Source organism: Typopeltis vanoorti, chromosome 23 (genome assembly GCF_054136105.1).
Source record: "Typopeltis vanoorti isolate ZY-2024b chromosome 23, IOZ_Tvanoo_1.0, whole genome shotgun sequence".
In the NCBI taxonomy this organism is placed as follows: Eukaryota; Metazoa; Arthropoda; class Arachnida; order Uropygi; family Thelyphonidae; genus Typopeltis; species Typopeltis vanoorti.
This window is the reverse complement of record NC_143571.1, coordinates 4,521,295-4,543,613: the sequence shown is the minus strand read 5'-3', so window position 1 is coordinate 4,543,613 and position 22,319 is coordinate 4,521,295. Positions and strand designations below refer to the sequence as shown.

Sequence of the window (22,319 nt, the reverse complement as noted above, 5' to 3'; positions counted from 1 at the left end):
TGTTTGATAAAAGGACCTCCCAGATGAGTCTTTGACTTCATGAGGTCTTGGGGTAATTTTTTTTTTTTTTTAACATTTTATTATTTCTCAGATAAATTGCATACATTATATGAACACAATTATGCATAACAAATACTTTCTCATACATAAAGTTTTTTAAATAATAATAATAACAACGATAACTGTTTATTATTATTATTATTTCCCAAGACTTCATGGAGTCAAAGACTCATCTGGGAGGTCCTTTTATCACACACACACACATCTCATCATACCGTGTCTTAAACAAACCCCTTGCAGACACCACACTCTCAGGCAAGGCATTCCAATCATTCACAACTCTGCACGAAAAAACCTGCCTCTCACTCCCCTACTCACACCCTCTTTATACAGTTTCCAGGGATGACCTCTGGTTCTCCTCTGATCTCCCACTATTCTCTGTAGACCTTCTCCACCATTGATCTTATAACAACCCCTTACCAACTTGTAGGTCTCTATCATATCTCCCCTCTTCCTTCTCTCCACCAGACTCTGCAAATTACATCTTCTCAATCTTTCCTCATACTCAACATTCCAGAGGTCAGAAACTACCTTAGTCAGTCGCCTTTGGACCCTTTCCAACATCTCTTCATCCTTCTGAAAACCCGGTGACCAAATAACTGTTTACAATGTATATTATTATAATATTCATAATGATGATTATTACAGATGTTTCTTTGCAATTTTACACTCTATATATACAATATCAATGGATATAATCACTCTATATTGCATACTTTTGTTACAGTTATTACATACATTTGATTATATATGATACATTATATACATTTGATTATATATGATACATTACATACATTTGATTATATATGATACATTACTTACATTTGTTTACATATGATACTTACATTACATACATTTGATTACATATAATACATACATTACATACATTTGATTACATATAATACATACATTGGTTTACATGTGATACGTACATTACATGCATTTGGTTACATATGATACATCTTGGATGAGAACTAATTTCTCTGCTTTCATCCTCGAAGCTTATATGTAAGCTTATCTTAGGATGACACCAGTTGGTTATTATTTATTGGTTTTTTTGCTGTGTTGGGAAGCTACGAAATCTATGATTGAGAATATAATAATAATAATAATAATAATAATAATAATATTATTATTATTATTATTATTACTATGGGCTACTCCAGGGAGGCCTTAGACTCATCGAGGGAGGCCCTAAACATCATGTTCACCCAACTGTTCAACATTCTCACAGTATCTATCATACCTTGCCTTGAACTCGCTCACTGTCATAGCACCCACAACAGACTCTGGCAGCTTATTCCACTCATTTACCACTCTAAAAGTAAAAAACCCAGCTCTAACACCCCTGCTAACCACGCTCTTGCCCAGCTTCCATGGCTGTCCCCTAGTTCTCCCACCACCACCAGTCCTGATCTCCAAAATATCCTCTGAATTAATCCTATAGAATCCTTTTAGCAATTTGAATGTCTCAATCATATCTCCCCTTTTCCGCCTATCAACTAGTTTCTGCAACCCACAAATCTTCAACCTGTTCTCATATGGTTCATTCCATAGACCTGCTATTATCTTAGTCACTCGCCTCTGGATCCTCTCCACCTCCTCCCCATCAAGAAGGAACCGAGGTGACCAAATCTGGGCACAGTAGTCGAGATGAGGTCTTATCAGGGCTCGGTACAGAGGTACAATAACTTGCTTGTCTCTGCTCGTCAAGGTATTTTTCAACAACCAAGTGAGTTGATGAGCTGATTTAGCTACTTTTGCAATGTGCCCCCTAAACTTCATCTCCCAATCCACCAACACTCCCAAGTCCCTGGCCTCATATTATTATTATTATATAATATAGTTGTATAATATAACTTAACACAACTGAGTAGGAAAATTAGAAGTTAATTGCTTTTAATTTTTAAAATATTCCAACATTTTATTGTTGTAACACATCAATATTTTCAAGGCAAGTATTAATAATTACTTTTACAATGTCAACCCATTCAAAGCTGAAATATCCACATGAAATATATCATGGAAGTATAAAATATCATACTTCTATAATATACAAATATCCTTTGTATATCATAGAAGTAAAAGCTTATGTTGATGATTCCACAAAATGTTGGAATCTTCTAAAAATTAACATGCCCAAACTTTGATTATCCCATAAGTGTTGTTGCGTGAATTCCATTATAGAGAAAGAATAATTAACTGCTTTGTTGATTATTGTTTTAAGCATATTTTAGGGTTAGTTATAACAAATTTGGTACTGTATTTTGAATGCTATACTTAAAATTTCGAAAATTTCATGTCCTTTTCTTTATACTGATAAAAAGGAGGCATATGTGGTATAACTGTAGTTATTTTTGTATAAGCAGTGCATGTGTACAAACTGTTAGGATCCTAAAAAAAAAATCAAATAATATAGTGGCTGATGATAATTTCCCAGATTTTGACTATCAATGGTCCATCATTAAGGCTAAGATTAGTGTAGTGGTCGAGACAGTTGTAGGTGTCCTCCCCGCGATGAGTCTTCGGACTCCTTGGAGGTATCAGGAATAATAATAATAAAAGAACCTCAGCACTTTCTTTGAAAAGACCTTCAAATTAGAAAATTCTTATATGCAACAACATTGTATTTTGTATACAATCCTATAGCTCTTGTCATTCTCATGCTGTGCAGTTCTGGGCTTATATATTTAATCAACCAAATATACATTGTGTTTTCGAGGTACAATTTCCACTTGACTGGCTCATTTGTCCAAAATAGGATAAGTTTGCAGGTACAAGGAATTTGATAAACATCAAACAGCTGCAGTAAAGAAATTTTATGTTTAAGAGATAATAACTAGAGACAGCTTTGATTGATATATTTGTACATGACCATAAATTGAAATTTCTTGAGAACATGACACTCATTTTAAAGTGGTGCCTATAATATATGAGATAGGGATCTTGTCGAGTTCATCTCCCTCTTTGGAGAATCTGTAGCAAAGATTGATGATTTTTTTTTGTTGACTTTTTGTTATTCCTTATCATTAAAATTTTTGCTAAGAGCAGTTTGTGAAGAATAGAGTATGTGAGCTTTTCACAATAATGATTTAATTCTGTATTTTTGAGGAGGAGGATATAAGATATTTGGTGTGTATATCATCCAAAAAGATTTGTTTATGGTAGGGGGAGAGAGTTGTCTGTTTCCCATTTGAGCTGAGTGTTCTGAAAAAGATCCATTTGATTCATTTTCAAAATTCCAACAGAACTTTATCCAGAAACCTTATACAGAAAAGCTTTATATAGGGGAAAAAAAAAAGAAAGAAAGAAAGGAATCAAATGGCTTGATTTGTTTTTTGATTCTAGGACATAAACCATTCCATTAATTTTTTGTAGGAAAATTTGTAGTTGTTGATGTGCTTTCATATGGTGTAGATGTCATCCATAATGGATCCAAAGTGATGATTTAAAGATGAATTTTTTTCTTCTAAAAGTTCCAAATAATTGTTAGATAAAGTTGGAAGTAAAGGGAAGCCCATAGCAGTTTCCTCATTTTGCATACCAAGTTTTCCCTTCCAGGTGAAATATCCTGAATTTATAATAAATTTGAAAAGGTTGACATTGTCAGCTTGCAAATCAGATAATAAATATTCCAAGGTGTCATTCAAGGAAACATTGGTGAAAAGTGAGATAATATCAAAGCATCTAGTTTTAATTGTTTAATTTTTGAGATTTTGATATATTATTATTCTGCATCATCCTAACCTTAACTTTAACAGTGGATTATCTAAGCCCATTTTTTAAGATCCTAATAGTGTTGTAGAAAGTTTATTTTTCACTTGGTCAGACTATAATAAATTTAGTTTAATCCTTTATCCAAGTGTGTGCAAACAAAGTTTGCGTGTTTTGCATTATGGAAGATACTGAGATAGGAGTGTGGGTAGCTTGCTCCACCTTTGCAAGGAGTTGCCTGGTGTTGTACCACTTTACCCCAGTCCTGAAGATACTTTCAGGCACAGATACTTTCATACTTTGTTTGCACACACTTGGATATAAGGATTAAACTAAATTTATTATAATAGTGTTGTAGTTCACATCCTAGCATGAATGTGTGTGGGTGTGTGCACACACCTACCCACACACACACAACCAAACAAACAAACTGCATATATATAAGATAACTCATTATAACACCGTCTCAATGTTTATAACAAATTATAACACAGTCAATAGCAATAGTGATGATTTGCTGTTGACTATGGTTACATGTTGTTTTTTCCTCTTACACATAAATAACTTTTCAGTAATTATGTGTCAACAGGAATGGGACATCAAGGAATTCATAATGCTCATTAATTATTGCTCCTAACTGGTAGGAATGCATTCTGCTATATTTGCTGCATGTAATTGTTTCTCAGGACCTACTTATCCAAAATGCCTGAGAAGTTCTAATATGTAAGTCACTGTATATTGGTTCAATAATTCCATCCATTCATTCAATTCTGTTTATTCTTTTGACTTATGAGAATGCATTCTGATGCTTTTCAAATTTTTTTAAATATCAACTCTATTTACAAGAGGTTGCAAAACCTATAACATGCCAATACCACATGTGCTAAGGTGAAAACAGAACAATGTTATGTTTTTTCCACAACTAGATTTGGTTGGAAAACAGATGGAATGAAAGAGAAGGATGAGAAACTTGGTTTGATAAGTTTGAAGCTGAAATGTGTTTGGATGTTAATTAGTAGCTGCTTGTGTTTTCACAGGTTTCAAGGAAAATGGAGGTCAGTGGCCAGTTCACCCAGGAAAATATACATAATTATAGCAGAAACAGAATGTATATGAGAAAATGATTGAAATGAAGCTGTGAGAGGAAGATCATCTGATAACAAAATTTCCTACTCTCTTTCAGATAATATCAAATATTTTTATTATTATTATTGTTGTGAACATCATCGCACCCTTCATGGAGTCAACAGACTTCATGGGAGGTTCATTTTTTTGGTACACCATTACAAATGTGAGTAGAGTATTCTATAGTTGGGTGGATTTATGATTTATGCAGTTTGAGAATTTTTTTTACAGGTGGAACCTAGAGGGAAGTATGTCCTGAGTTAAAAAAGACACCAAACTTTTTATTAAGCGCAAGTAATGTTATTGTTTGTAACTGTCAGAAAGGGCAATATGAGTATAAGCTAAAGAAGAAAACTTTGATTTTGCCTTGAGATCTGAATATGGTATTATTAAAGAGAATAATAGTGAAATTTTCTTTCTAGAAATAAAGCAAAACTGTGTTAGGTATCATTGCAGTTGATGGAATTATCCTCATCTTACTGAAGAATGAAAGAATTGATGTTTAAGACATTACTTCTGGAAGGTTTTGAAGCTTGTAAAATTTGAACATTACAAGTTTATTCGGCACAAGATTTTAGGCTAGTGAGAGAAGGTCATTTATGTATAGGAAGAAGATTGATGGGGAAATCTGAAGAGAGGAAACTGGCTGCATAAAAGATGGAAGGTGGACCGGATCAGATATATTAGACTTATCAAGAGTGACTACACAAGTTTCTACAAATCTTTCCAAGACTTGAATCTTGGACATCTGCTATTGATTAAGAGCAGCAGACTCTGTATTGATATTGATAATCACTAATTAATTGGTTGGCCTCCAGATGGTGATAAAAATTAGCTGTTGATGACCTTCTCCATTATTTTTGAGAGAACTGAGGTAAAGAAATGGGTGCAGTAGTTTGATAGCTGAATTTTATTACCTATTTTTGGAATGTGCTGAATGTGGGCTCGCTTTTGTGTTGCAGGGTAGATGTCAGTCAAGTATGAAAGTTCGTAAAGACTATATAGTATAATATAGTATGTACATTAATTCTAGAGCACCATTGGGAAGGATACCATCAGGAACAGAAGACTTGTTGGTACAAGCTATTTAGAATTCTTCCAATTTCTTTCTGGCAAAATGACAACAAAGGTATTTAACTTATTTTTCCTACTGGTACTACTATAGTAACTCTCATGATATTCTATGCATGCTTCAGAATATGTTATAGAATTATCATCTGTATCGACTGATCACTCGATGAGAGGTTAGAATGTGATATGTGTGGATACAATTTCATTAAGAACAAATTACTGATGGCCTATGTTTATCCAGGAGGCCAGAATTTGTGTGTCTAGAACAGTGTTTCTCAAAGTGTGGTATGTGTACCCCGGGGGTACGCGAAAGGTCGTTAGGGGATACGTGGCAATTTTCGGCTATGCATAATTAAAGGAGTAATTATATTTTTCAACAAACAGTGCAATTAGAAACAACCAGGATAAAACGGCACTAACAAATTAATCACATCCCCTCTCCAACAGAAACAGCTGTATAGACCAAGCAAAACCATATGTTGCAGGTGGAACATGTGGTTTTGCTTGACACCACCCCGTCATTAACGTGTTAAAACTAAGAAATATATAGTGAATGTGTTTCAGATATTATGGAATTCGGTTGAAGGGAAATAGCATTTCAAATCAACTGCTGAAATGCTAATTTGTCTTTGGTTCGCGCAATCTTTTGTTAATACCGCACCAATCATATGCAGTTCTTCGCTGCCCTATGTATCTCAAGTCTTGTAAATTACTGGTAATTTTTGCTTGAAATAATAGGAAAGAAGATGACGCTATTTGGGTAGATGACTTTGACGATGCACACAAAGAAACTGTTCTTGATGCCAAAAGTAGTGATAGCGATTAGGAGCTTCTTGGTAAGTCACACCATTTTCAATTTTTTTCTGAAACTTTAGTTTCCGAAAATTCCCGCACGTATCTCTCAACACGAATTTTTAGCTTTAATTTTGGGAAAAAAGTTAGAGTTATATTCGAGTAAATACAGTATTTATTTTTTAGCTTTCAAATTCTTATGTATGGATCATTGGTTAAAGATTGGATTTCTAAAACCCTCAAAAGAGAGTAATGTAGCAAATAGAAGTAGCTGTAAGCAACAAGAAAATGTTGATATTGCATCTGTATCAAATGAAATTGATAAGAGTGTGTGATCTGACATCTCTCGTGAACCAAAATTTAAAAATAAATCATATTTTTTGTTTAAATGAACATATAAATTCAAATAAAATAGATATTTAACTTTAATTAATATTTTAAATTAATTTTTAATTAATTAATTAATTTGGGGGTACTTGTTAATAATGAAAATTTAAGAAGGGGTACGTGGATATCTGAAGTTTGAGAAACACTGGTCTAGAAGAAGAGAGCAATCCATAATACTACTTTCTTTGTCTGTTAGATGCATTTATATACATTTCCAAAAATAAACATCAGGATCTGTTATGAAGAAACAAAAATTCAATACATAAAAATAATGCATTATTAATACTTAATAGGAAAGATAAAAAAAAAATTTGAAGTATATTTTATGAGTATAATATTTGCAATAATGCAAAATTTGTGCTAATCTGATTTGGTTGCAACCTCCTTTTTCTCTCAAATCTCTAAATCAATAAAAATTTGCATGATTGCTTTTGATATTTTAATTTATTAACTGCTAAAAATAATAAGTAATTTATGTTGATTACCCAATAGCAAATATGATCATTTTTACCTAGTTTAATCTGTCTTTCTCTATCTAATTTCTTCTGTTTACAGGGATATGGTCCTCATTGTGCATGGGTTTCCCAATGAAATATCTGCCTTAAAGGTGGGTACAGATATCAGTGTTGCATACAGTAGATTTTATTCAAACTTTAGAATATTATTACTTTTTCTGCTAGTATTGTTTTCGTATAGATTTTTTTATTAAAGATCTACACTTTAAATTATCCCTATATGTGATTCTGATCAGGCCAGCCATGACGTATGGCTTACTTGTCTGGAGTCACATGGCAGATTCAAATGTTATCAAACTACAGATATTCCAGAACAAATATTTCTAAATAGTATTAAATTCACTGTGGCTCATAAGAAATGTATAGCTTCATTGAAAAGCCAGTATCCCTGGGACACAACTTTCCTATGTGAAAGGGCTGCAAAATTCTTGGTAGATGCTGCCATCCACCCTGATCCATTAATCCACCTAGCAGTAGATTACAGTGAAAATGACCCAGCAAAGCACAAACAATGGGAAATCATACTGAAGAGTTAAGTTTTAAACTTACTGCCAGATGCTCAAATTGGTTTAGTCAAAGGCTTAGTCATGTCCCAAATCATTTGCAATATTTAAAAAAAAAGTTAGTAAGTTTTTTTTATTTAAAAATTACTGCCAACAGCCTGCAGTATGCTAGTCAAGTGCCCAGTAATAACCCTTTATCCAACAATTTATTTTTTTCAGATATGACAGAGAGGTAAGAAACCACAGGTCCAGTCAATCCATTGTGCTAGAATAGTTATTAGTTATCTCTCTCTTTCTCTTTCTTGCTGTCATATGAGACATTCCAGAACTTATAGTACATCAGTACCATGTATAGATAAATGACAAAGTAAAATGGAGGATTATATTGATGGTTCTTGGAGATTGCATTTTTCCTTGAGGGACATTGTGAGAAGGTTATTCTGGACAACAAAAGTAGATATAATGAAAGAGGAGGATGAGAAGTGGCTTGGTAAGTTTTTGTAAGTTGGATTGTGAATGAATGTTGACTGGCAGCTGCTTGTATATTAACAGCCTTAAAGGAAAGCAGAAGAATGATGGTAGCTGACTCATGAATAGCAGAAATTTTCATGACTGATGAAAATGCCTGTAGAAAAGGGATAGAGCAGAAGCAGAATATCATCTAGAAATGTTTGAATACATCTGAAAGAGAAGGATAATCTGTTATAACTGGATTGTCCTCTTTTGGAGTTGGATAAACCGAGTTTCTCCCAATATTTCTATCACATCCTGAAAGGTGAGCAGTGTTTTCTGGAGCATCTACAGTTGCATAATTTGTGGCTTCCAGATGGTAATGAAGGTGACTGTGGACCTCTGTTATTTTGAAAAGAATTGAGGTGAGAGTGATGACCTATTCCAAGAAAACCTGATAACTATTATCAGTTTTTGGAATAGGTTGAATATAGGCTTGTTTTATTGCTGTAGAGCAGATGGCAGGTGAGTATGAAAGATTGTAAAGATGATTAAGATGGGTGTTAATTTTGAAAAACAAATTTTCTCCAAAATTGGAGGGATACTTATCAGGACCAGAAAACTTGTTGGTATCCAGACTGTTTGGAATTCTTCTGCTGTCTTTGTCAGTAGCCTGCAGTGAGGCTATTGACAGAAAGACATTTCTTATGAAGACCAGGAGAGACATATAGCATACTGTTTTCTTGGTAGCATTAATTTACCTTGATCAGCTGTGCAGGTCTTGAAAGAAAAGAATTGCCAAGAGGTTAGCTTTATCTTTGGGTGATGTTACAATAGCACCACCTGAATATAAGGCATGTGGATGATCAAGTTTTCCATTGGCTTTGGTTGAGGGATCAGAAGTAATGATTGCTGTTTGAAGAGGAAGGTAAGCTTTCTTTCCTTTGCCATTTGAAATTCAGATTTGGATTTGTTCATTTTTGTAGTAGTTGTGAGCTGTGGTATAGTTTGAGTGTGGAGCTGGAGTTTTATTATGAGCCTCTTCTGGTATGCTGAATTTTTTGCTTGCACTATTTTGGCACATTTGTTACTTCAGCTCCATGCTCAAGCTACACCACAGCTCACATCTATTGCAAAAATGAACCAGTGAACGTAGATACCAAGATTTGGACAGTGGTCTGAGTTTGGAGTGGAATAGAAGATGAAGGTTTCCTTTGTGACAAGCATTATTTCATTAGTTTTGTCAGAGCAGATGTTTGGTCTGAATATTTAACTGGTCTGAATATTGAAACAATATTCAGACCAGTTAAAGGAAGAATAGAAATTGCAAGAGGTTATTCCATTTGGCACCATTGTGGTCTTCTCAAAGAACACATGTCTGAGAGTGGCTGGGAAAGGATGTTTAGTATAAAAGGAAACTTGTGCAGAGTTATAGCATGAGTCTGTGCAAGAACCTTGACTATAAACTAACACACAGTGTATTTAGACAAAGAACTGGTTAATTAATGATCAAGGTTCTTGTGAAAATGGTGAGGATTAGCTGATATTCTGTAGGATAGGTAGGTAGATTGTTTGGCTGGTGGGGAAAGGTGTAGGTAAGTTGGTGCATGCATCCTTGAGGCAGATGAGTAGGGGAATAAGAAAATACTGAAATTGAATGGGATGGTCAATACAAGATGTAAGAGAGGTTGTAGGCCAAAAGGGATACAGTTTATGTTTGCTAAAACCAGAAGCACCCAGAATAATAAGTTTTTACATTAGCTGTTTCAACTTTGTCAAAAGTTAGAGACTTGGTTGACTGAGGATCAGAGAAGTAGCTAGGGAGGAGCAGAGGCAGCGTCCACCCAGGGCAGCTTTTAACCTTTTTGAACTTTTGCAGTTAATTCTAAAATACAGTCTCGAGAACTCATTTCCAAATATTGTAATACTACTGCAAATTTTCCTCACAATTGCTGTAAGTGTTGCTAGTTGTGAGAGGAGTTTTTCTAAATAAAATTGATTAAGAATTACCTACATTAGTATGAAGTAGACTTCACCAATGTCATCGATGATTTTGCTAACACAAAAGCAAGAAAAATAACATTTTAGAATATTGAAATTAAAGTTTTAGTTCAAATAAACATAGTGTTTTAATTTATTTACCTATACGTCGTTTTTACTTTTTTGTAGTATTTTTAGTGTGTATTGGAAGGGGCAGCAAATTCAGGGACTGCCCCAGCGGCAAAAGCTGTAGCTACACCACTGCTGAGGATGATATAGTCATAAGAATAGGATGCAATGGATATAACATTTTCAAAGAGAACAGGACGGAAGATGGAGTGGGCTGTTTTTTTTTTATTAATATTATTATAATATCAAGATCTGGCAATTGAAGTTGGCTGGCTGTGGCTTAAACACATCAAAGTCATCCCAATAGTTATTGGTTCACTTGATGCAATTTCAAAAAAAGCTATCCAACTATTTACAAGAATTAAACATCAGTGAAGTGATCCTGTATGATCTACAAAAAATGACATTACAAAAATGAACCCAGTGAACCTAGATACCAAGACTTGGATAGTGGTCTGAGTTTGGAGTGGAATATTATTATTATTATACAGGGTATCTCCATGGAGTCAAAAGGGTGTACGGAGAATTCATTGCCGACAATTAATCGCGGCGTGGACAATTCATCAAGAGGAAAATTCATATGGTAACTATTCGTCGCGGAAAAAATTCGCCGAAAATGTTATGCACTAGAAAATTAAAATGATATTACATTGATACCAATATACAAAAAGTACATGCAGTGCAAGATAAATTTCACAAAATATAGTATTTTTATGTATTTATGTATTATTTGTTTAGATTTTCATAATACTTTTATTCTTATACAGGGTGATTCAGAACTCTTGGGCCAAACTTTAAGGGGTGATAGAACACACCTAAACAAGCACTTTTTGTCATACAATGCATGGTCCGAACTCAAGTGGCGAAGCGCTAGGGGTTAGCAAATACTGTGTCAAGAAATTAAGAAACACAAGAATGACAGAGGAGATTTGAAACAATTGCAGAAATTACAGAACATAAATTGAAGAATTTTATTGAATTTCACGCCTCCAACGTAGTGATTGGCATACATTGGCGAAAACATCAGGCATTTCTCGTACAGTGGCAGCGGTAATAGAAATCCTGGCAATAAGGTCCTCATTGGAATCGATGGGAGCTATCGTAGATCAGGCTTTTCATATGGCCCCATAGAAAAAAGTCCAAACATGAGAGATCGGTGATCGTAGTGGCCAAGCAATGGGACCACCCCGACCAATCCATCATCCTGGAAATGTTGCATCCAAGGTGTTCCACACATCCGTGCTGAAATGGGGTGGCGCTCCATCGTTGGAACCACATACGTGTTTGAATGTTTGCTGGAACAGGGTTCAGTAATTCTGGCAAGACCTCTTGTAAAAATACGAGGTACGTTCTCCCATTCAGTCGTGCTGGCAGAAGGTATGGACCAATCAAATGGTCACGTAGGATTCCAGCCCGAACATATAGGGAGAAACGTCACTGGTACGAATGTGGATGTGTGGCATGCAGATTTCTTCTCGTCCACACATGATCATTGTGGGTATTAAAAATGCCCTCACGTGTAAAGATGCATTGGTCAGTGAATAAAATAGTCTGGCTGCACTGCAGTCTGCTGCAGGAACCACTGCAAAATCCACACGAGGCTGGTAATCTGCAGGTGTCAAGGTGTGTACCCTCTGTGCATGGTAAGGGTGTAATCGTTCGTCTTTTAGAACTTGCCACACCATTGATTGGGGCACACGTACGGCATGGGAAATTGCTCGTGTGCTACATTTGGGACGATCTGCAACCTTACATAGAATTTCCTCTGTAACATGTGGCATTCTCACACTTAATGCATGCCCTGTATCCTGCATGCCGCTGACAAAGGAGCCTATTTTGCACAGATACCAGTGCAATCGCTGAAAGGTTTTGCAATCAGGCATGCGTCTGGTTGGAAAGCGCTCTTGGTACAGTCTTTGGTTTCCCTCGCATTCCCGTCCACAGCTCCGTAAATAAAATGCATGTCAGCCTTCTCCTGATTTGTGAAAGAATCCACCCTTTTTACACTCCACGGTAGAAATAACGACGACCGCAAAAACAAGCTCTTATAAGCGTTCACTGAAAAGCGCCCTCTAACGCTTCACCACTTGAGTTCGGACCATGCATTGTATGACAAAAAGTGCTTGTTTAGGTGTGTTCTATCACCCCTTAAAGGATGACCCAAGAGTTCTGAATCACCCTGTATAATGAAAGTAATTTATTTATTGATCAGTGAGCTTCCTAATTTCTGTTTTGTTATAATTTTTTCAATTTAACCAGGTTTGGAAATCCTGCTCAAATTCCATGACCAAACACGGAAACCACTCAAGCCACTTGAGGCCTCCAATAAGCAGTGCTGTGGTCTCATATCAGATGATGAAATTCATATCTTACCTAAAAACAATTACAAACATGTGCCCATTGTGAGTTTTGAATCCACAGCTCATTGGTGGAAGAGGGTACACTATCTAGTTGGTTGTTAACGACATGATATTTCTGATTTGTTTTTGAACGTTTCACAAGAGAAGTAATTAATAATGTATTTCACTTTCGGAACATCTATCTATATATTTTTTTTCAGTAAAGAAGACTAAATGTAAAATTTAAAATTTCTTAGTGCTATAAAATACTAGTATTGGAGGAAAAGGTAAAGACTAGTATTGCACTCGCAGATGGCAATTTAGCTTATGCTGCTTTACATAATGATGATAAGATTTACATAATTTTATTATCATTTTCTTTATTATAATTACTCAAATGTGAACCTATGATCTTAAACTAGCTCTGTAAATGATAGTAGTGTACAACATGTTCGTATGCAGGAAAAGTGGAGTCATTTTCAAAATACACATGTATTCAATAACTGAAACATGTCTCATTCTGAATTAGTTCAGATAAAAAATATATCACACCTGGATGGATGTCTAAACGCAGAACAAAAAAATAATGAACGGTTAGAAGAATAAATATTCTTAAATTTTCTTGGACTTAGCGAGGCATTCGACAGGGTACCACATGATAAGCTGATATTTAAGTTGCAGCACATGGGTCTGGATGTAAAGTTGGTCAACTGGATTCAGGATGGGCTGTCCGATAGGTATCAGAGAGTTGTGTATGGTGGGGCAGTTTCAAGGAGGCAGAGGATTACAAATGGGGTCTGACAGGGCTCAGTACTGGGACCTATATTGTTTAACCTTTATATCAATGACATTGACAATGGATTGCAGGGGGGGGGATATTCAGTTGTTTGCGGATGATGCAGAGCTGGGAAGGGTTATTAGTAATAGTGCAGATGTGGTACCCCTGAAGATGATTTGAATAAGCTAGACAGATGAACAAATGATTGGGGGGGTCGGTTTAATGGAGCAAAATGTAAGGTCTTGAGGTTTGGGACACATCGATGGGATGCTTCATACTCTATGGGAGGAGCTATACTGGAGGAAATAGGGGAGGCAAGAGGTCTGGGGTTGATGATTGATATAAACCTGAAATTCAGGGGACATATTGCAAAGGTGGTGAAGGTAACACAGAGGATTGCTGCAATAATGAGGACACTGACCTGCAGAGATAAATAGCCTACATCCAAGAATCCAGTTTACTATGGATTCTTGGATGTAAAAGGAAAAGAACAACTGTTTATCCTTCCTAGACACCTTAGTCACATGCCTGCCTAATGATACACTTGCCTTCACTGTATACAGAAAACCCACACACACAGGCAGATACATTCACAAACTCTCCCACCACCACCCCTCACAACCATATGGCATCATCAAAACTCTTACTAAGAGAGCCCACAATCTTTGTTCCAGTGGAACTGCCCTTACTACTGAGCTTAACCACATACACAACGCTTTCCACTCCAATGGCTACAGCGAACATAGTATCAAAAAAATAATCAGTTCCTCCCCCATTCCCCGTCCTTCTCGTCAACAAGATTTTAAAAATGCCATCACCATACCCTACATCTGTGGCACATCTGAAAAAATAGCCAAGCTACTAAAAAAGTACAACCCACACACAGCATATAAGCCCTACTGCAAACTTGCTACCCTTATCCGTTCTACGAAAGATCAGCTCCCTCCTCTCTCGCTGCCTGGAGTTTACAAAGTACCCCGTTCCTGTAAGCTGGCATACTTTGGACAGACAGGCAGATCAGCATCCATCTGCCTGGAGGAACACAAGTCTTACATCTGTAAACACAACTATGGCCATTCAGGCTTGGCTGACCATGTTTTGGACACTACCCACAGAGTATCATGGAAGAAAACCACCATGCTCCACCACAGCAAATTCAAGAAAGAGAGACTTTTCTTAGAAGCAGCAGCAGCAGCTCTCAGAAACCAACCAAATCTTAATAAATACGGTTGCATTAAGCTTCCGAAGATTTGGGAAACGCTCATCACCAGAGGTCCCACCTTACATTCCAGGCCACCTACTACCGCCCTTAGAGGACGCTCCACCTAGATAGCACTTTAGTGTCACCCATGTGGTTGGGCTTAGTATTGTAAGATTTGTGTGTGCATGTTACATTAATTGTTTTTGTAATCCCCTTAGATGTCCTAGTGACTAGGACAAAATATAGGAAGTATTAAATTCTATTTTAATTCTTTTTGAGTGTTGTAAAAAATCCATTAAGCCTCCAACATGAAGACCCTTTGGATATACTTTGGTCTGCTTAGCTATTTTTCTCTCATAACCTGATTTAGCCTTAATAACCATATTAGTCTCTCTTCTTGTTTTTGCTTTGTATTGCTCATGAGCATGCTGATTATTATTATTTTTTTTTTTGTTTCTTTCCATGGTGCTCTTTTTTTTTTTTTTTCTTTTTTTTTTAAGCAGTCCATGCCTTATATTGCCACTCATTCATTTAATCTCTACTCGGTTTATCCTCCTGATCCTGGGTATTCAGTCTAATACTGCCTCTTTCAAACTATCCCTGTCCACTTTCCATGCACTGATGACATTCATTCCTCATAACTTCGTATGTAATGGCATTGCTCTAAGCTGCTACCTAAGTTTGTTATAATTGTCAACTTTGTAGTTCCGCATAAACCCTTTCTTGACAGAATTCCACAAGTTGAGCATACTTCCAGAACCGGACTACATGGTCACATGGAAACTGCTGTAGTTATAGATAGATCTTCTGATGCTATTACTAGATCCATCTCAAACCCCTGGTCTCCTTCATCACATGCTGTTTCAGGTAATTATCCCTTAATTAACTGTATAAATTCCATTTCCACCTTGCCTTGTGCCCTTTTCTCCTTCCAGTCTATATCCCCATAGTTTAAATTGTCAGCCTACACTCATCGTGCTAATCTACCAATGCATGGCATTCAGATCTTCCTCTGAACCCCCTGGTCAATAGCAGCAGCCAACAATAATATATTTTGTCTTTTTGGCCTCTATCTCACATCAGATAGCCTTAAATGTATCTCACTCAGATCCACAATCCTCCTTAACCTCTATTTTTGTTGGTCGAAGTTCTTTAGCTATCATTAATAATACCTCTCCTCCTGCCCTATTCCTTCTATTTTATTTGAAAATACAGTATCCCTTACATTCTATTCCTGTAATTTGTCATTCTCTATGATAAATTTAGTTTAATCCTTTATCCCAGTGAGAGCAAACAAAGTTTGCACCTAAAAATATCTTCAGGGCTGAATATGGTGTTGTACTATCTTACCTGGGTAAGTAGTACAACACCAGGCAACTCGTAGCAAAGGTGGAGCAAGCTACCAACACTCCTATCCCAGTATCTCCCATAATGCAAAACACATCTCCTTGTGGATATGTATACTGTTATGCATTAAGGGATTGGCCACTACCCAGACTAGTGGCCAATGCAAATAGTGTTTTGCATTATGGGAGATACTGGGATAGGAGTGTTGGTAGCTTGCTCCACCTTTGCTATGAGTTGCCTGGTGTTGTACTACTTACCCAGGTAAGATAGTACAACACCATATTCAGTCCTGAAGATATTTTCAGGTGCAAACTTTGTTTGCTCTCACTGGGATAAAGGATTGAACTAAATTTATCATAAGGTTAGACTATAATAAATTTAGTTTAATCCTTTATCCCAGTGAGAGCAAACAAAGTTTGCACCTGAAAATATCTTCAGAACTGAATATAGTGTTGTACGATCTTACCTAGGTAAGTAGTGCAACACCAGGGCAACTTAGCAAAGGTGGAGCAAGCTACCAACACTCCTAACCCAGTATCTCCCATAATGCAAAACACATCTCTTTGTGGATATGTATACTCCCTTAATGCATAACAGTATACATATCCACAAGGAGATGTGTTTTGCATTATGGGAGATGCTGGGTTAAGAGTGTTGGTAGCTTGCTTCACCTTTGCTACGAGTTGCCCTGGTGTTGCACTACTTACCCAGGTTAGATCGTACAATACTATATTCAGTCCTGAAGATACTTTCAGGCGCAAACTTTGTTTGCTCTCACTGGGATAAAGGATTAAACTAAATTTATTATAAAATTATCATAGTCTAACCTAGTGAAAAATAAACTTTCAATATGTCATTCTCTGTTAACCATGTCTCGCTCATACCAATAATATTTGGCCAAGTCAAGCTGACCAACGTTAAAAACTCCCTCATTTCTGATACATTTGGGCATTCGTATTGTATGCATTTAATCATCCACTCCAGACCACAGTTACTCTTGCATAATGTCAGTACTAATCCATTTAAATTCAAAACCTGGGAAACTTCACTCAGCAATTCACAGTCATTTCTGCACTCACACTCATTTATCCCAGGGGTGGCTATTTCCATGTGGTAATAGCCACCCCTGGGATAAATAGCCCTGATATACTAATACCACAAGTATTAGTATATACAGAACCGACGCTATGGTCTTTGGCGTTCGCATGCAATTTCTATCTAAGCGCCCCTGTAACGATCCAGGCATGTGTGGTTCTTTTACGATAATAAAAATTTAAATTTAAATTATACATTTTTGGTTTATAATAGAAATACAATTTTATTAATACAGACCAGTTTACAATAACACATTTATTAAAACCTACCAGTTTCGCCAGCCAACTGTCTGGCTTTTTCAAGGCGTTACGGAGATATGAAAGTTAGTAAATGCAAATTAAAAGGAACATAAAAAATTGTAAACCAAACTAGTAGCTATGGTTACACGTTTCGCGTGGCAGAGATGACTTATTGTTCTTATTCATTATCACGCATGCGTGTTTGTTGTAGACTTGTAACGTGATTACTGGCCAGCTATAGTTCAGATTGATTGAGAGAGAGAGAGAGAGAGAGGATCAAGTTTTTCCATGAACTGTTTAGAATTACACTCTGATTTCTGTTGAGGTTTCTGCTGGTTATTAATACCATTGTGGCTTCCTTAAATACACGATGCCTGTAGTCGTTATTGAGATATGGCATGGAGCTGTTTTGCCAATCTATCGTGTGGTTAGACATGCAGAAATGATGCTAAGCCGGAAGAGATGCTTCTGTTGTGGTTTACATCACCAACATGTTCTTTTTGTCTAATTTCTAAACTTCGTGAAGTTTGTCCAATTTGGCAAGACCACAGGAGCAGGGAATGTAATATACTCCTGGATATTTGTAGAACGGAACTTTATATTTTGGAGATCCTAAAACTTGTCTGATGTTGGTGGTTGGTTTGAAGACCACTCTGATGTTGTGGGCTCTTAGTATTCTTGCTATTTGATAAGAAATTGACTTGATGAAAGGTATTACTACAGTAGAAATGTGCTGACAGTGGGATTCTTCTTGTCTGGGGTTGTCGTATAGATATTTTTTGATGATGTTTTGAGGATATCCATTTTGTGATAATGTGTTGGCTATTAGTGAGAGTTTATTCTGTGTATTATAGAATGAAACATAGAGCCAAAAAGTTTATATCAGAAGAGGAGGATACACAGAATGAACTCTCACTAATAGCCAACACATTATTTCAAAGAAATGAATTGTATCTGCATTCACTTTGGCTGCATCGTTAATGATTAAATTTAGAGTATGGCATGTAAAAAGCTCGAGGATTTTTGTTCAAAAGGAAATTTTGGAGCCCATATTTTTTTCCCTTTCATATTTGCCGCATTGTCAAATGTGAAAGGGAAATGGGGATGTTCCATTTTTCCAGTTGTTCCATTATTGTTGCACATAAACCACGTCCTGTGGAATCTGATATATCTCCAAAACCTAAAAAGTTTTTCCTGATCTTGACAATTCCATTGTCACAGGAAACAAAGCGAATAATAATGGTCATTTGTTCTGTTTTACTTGAATCAGGTGTGCAGTCTAAAATTATGGAATATTATTTAGATTTTGGAATTGATAATAAAATTGTATCCCTGATTGCGTTACTTAAAGTTTCCCATATTTCATTTTTTCTGTCTTTACTCAAATAGTGTACTCTATTGTTTCGATGTAGGGCCCTTTCAACATGATTTTCCATAACGGGATCAAACTTCGCGAACAGTTTGACTAATTTTAAAAAATTGCCGTTATTCTTTTCATATAAGTTATCAGATGATCCGCAAAAATCTAAATTTTGACTACCAACGAATTTTATAATTTCAATCAAGCATTCGAAAACACTCATCCAATGTTTCTTTTCCATTTCTTACATGCTTTGAATCTGGGAATCAATAGTAGTTTTGATTATTAAATTTTTATCAAGTTCTTTCCATTTTAAGAAATTTTTCATGTGAGTTAAACTAGTCTTATGTCTATGCAAAGTTATACTTACATTTCTCCAATCATTATAACCTTCTACAAGACTACTTGATTCAGTAGGTGCAGAAAGTTTGCAACAAAAGCAAAAAACAATTTAAGTTTCAGAATAAATGAGCCATTTTCTTGGCGCGAGCTCCCCGTTTTCCATTTTTCTATTATAATACGTGTTGCTAAATTTACAACTATGTATCTCTGGGATATATTATATCTTTCTTTTGAACAGGCCCCATTTCAATTAAAACATCTCGTAATTTTTCATCAATATTTCCCCATTCACCTGGATCTTCTAAATTTACAGACTCTAACAATGTGTTAGTTTCGTGGTCAACTACAACTAAATCTTCTCCTAACTGATTTTCACTTAAATCATGCGTCTTGTTATCTTGTTCAATAGTTGCAATAGTACTTTCATGCAAACTGGATGATATGCACGGTTCTTCAACTCTGATTTCTGATGTATCGAGCTGGTTACAATCTGCATCAGAATATTTTAATATTTTAACAAATTTATTAAGAGCCCAGTTTGTTTCTTAATATCATCTTTTTTCACAGCATGACGCTTATGATTTTGTGCACTGGGTAACTTTTTTTAAATTTTTGATTCCATTTCTATTTTATACCCACAAGAAATTATTACACAACACGACACAGAGACGAAATAATAGTCCGCACTGCGCTACTGTCAGTAGCCTACTGAGATGCTTTCTATATGACTGGTTAACTAGCAACAAATGTTTTGTACAAAAATTCGTTTCTGCACACACATGAAAACCATTCACCGTTTCACTTTAGATAGTCTGCAGTAGACACGACATTCTGCACGCAAGTTTAGCCTGCTCTCGCTGCAAAATTGTAAACAGCCGGCTGATCAAAGAGGCGGCAATATACAATTTTTTTAAAATTTTTATTCCGTATATCCGGCCTTATTTATTTTAATATTGATCATTCTAAGAATTTTTTGGTTTTTATGATAAAAATTTTGTTTCTTAAAAATGAACTTATGAACCGTGCCAGGTGGCGGTGCCCGCATGCACCGCATGCTCTGCATGCCCGCTTCCACCAGCCCTGAGTATATAGTATAAATAGTATCATCTCTTTCATATGGTTATTATGAAACTTATGATACTATTACTACTATTATGATATTAGATTCTGGCACAAATTGTTGGCAGATGGAAAGCCTTCTAATGAAGGATATCATGATGCAGTAATTTCTATGGTGTACGTTGATTAATTTGCTGGAGTATTTATGACCATGCATGATATTCTAGCGCCTCTATAGCTCAGTCAGCATAGACAAAGCCCTTTGGTCGGAAAAACCTGGGTTCGATTCCTGTCAATGACATGAGGAACCTTTATCTAGTTTCTTTTGACGAAAGGTGAGTTAGCTGGACTCATACAAAGGTAGGGTTTTTTCACCTGGAAACTCGTTTTATTTGTCCTCAAGAACTGGCAAACCAGTTCTGTGAAAACACACAAATTACAGTCATGAATATTGCCTTTAGAGGAAGCAGCAAGGATTGATGAGCCTGCCATATTAAAATTCATCGCGAACCCCTCATTAGGGGACTCTACCTGTTCTAAAGAGATGAATGAGATCAATTAATCAATCAATGGTAACACTATCCCAGAGATGATGTCATCCTTTACAAAGCCAGTATCACCATCTATTGAGCAGATTTTTGGAATGATTTGAATAGAATTAAAGTGTGTTACAGCATTTGTTCTAGTCAAAAGAGAATGGTACTGCACTATACTGAACACATGTAAGATATTTTGTAGAGGTATATAAGAAAGCAAGAATATTTATTTGGTTCAATATCTTATTTGTGAAATATATTGTTGGTAAAGTCCAGAGTGTGTCTGGATGAACCTTAGTCACTTTTTAACTTTGCAGTGATAAAAAAACCATTTTTACTAGTTGCTGTTGTTGACTGCCATTGTTGCATCATATATAAATTATATAGAGCAGATAGTGAGAAGAATTTAGCCAAGTAGGCCAAAGGAAATCCCAAAGAGTTATTTCGTTAGCCGGCAAGTAAGAGGAAGAATGACTATGAAGATTAACCTTAAAGAGTGATGATGGTCATGAAGAGACAGAAGCAGATAAAATAGTTGAGTTACTGAGTGACCACTTTGCAAGCATATATCTTTCTAGCGAGGTTACTGCTTTAACCTATATGACAGACACTAATGTGGGAACAGAGTTGAAAGAATTGGGAGTAATTACGATATTGCAGAATCTCAACGTAAATACAGCTGTGGGATTAGATGAGATATCAGCTAGGGTTTTGTGAGAATGCACAAGAGAATTGGCAATTCCTTTGACTAAGTTCTTTAATTTAAGTCTGAGCTCTGGTAGAGTTCCAAGGAAGCAGAAAGAGGTGGAAATTTTTGCATAAGGGAGTTACTAAGACTACAGTAGAAAATTATATACCAATCAGTATCTCAGGCATGGTGTTAAAAGTATTACAAAAATTGGTAAAAAAGAAAATTCAAGAATGGTAGATAAAAATATGATACTGTATGAGGGTCGACATGGCTTTGTGAAGGATTGGTCATGCCTTACTAATTTGCTAACTTTATATAATAGAGTAGCAGCTGAGTTGGATAAAGGAAATGGCTACATGATGAATTTTGCAAAGGCATTTGACAGAATAGCACATGGAACACTTATGCAAATTAGAACAAATTTGCATAAGGGATGGATAAGAGGGTGGCTGCTGGACAGATATCAAAAAGTGATATATATACAGGGGCAGAATTGAGGCAAAAGCAGGTGACTATTAGTGTTCCACAAGGTTCTTTGCTGGGACAATTGCTGTTTAATTTGTACATAAATGATATAGGAAATAACCTGAAAGGAAATATTCAGTT

The 22,319-nt window shown here is 36.0% G+C and overlaps 1 protein-coding gene across 2 annotated transcripts in view; it reads left to right on the top strand.

Annotated features, from left to right (window-relative positions):
• The window catches only part of slx1 (structure-specific endonuclease subunit SLX1), a 45,126-nt gene that overhangs the window by 4,862 nt on the left and 17,945 nt on the right, over window positions 1–22,319 (top strand). For both annotated transcript variants that reach the window (XM_090412612.1, XM_090412611.1), the window contains exon 3: window positions 7,705–7,756. In XM_090412612.1, coding sequence (XP_090268738.1) covers window positions 7,705–7,756 — 52 coding nt within the window. The remainder of the gene's footprint in view (window positions 1–7,704; window positions 7,757–22,319) is intronic.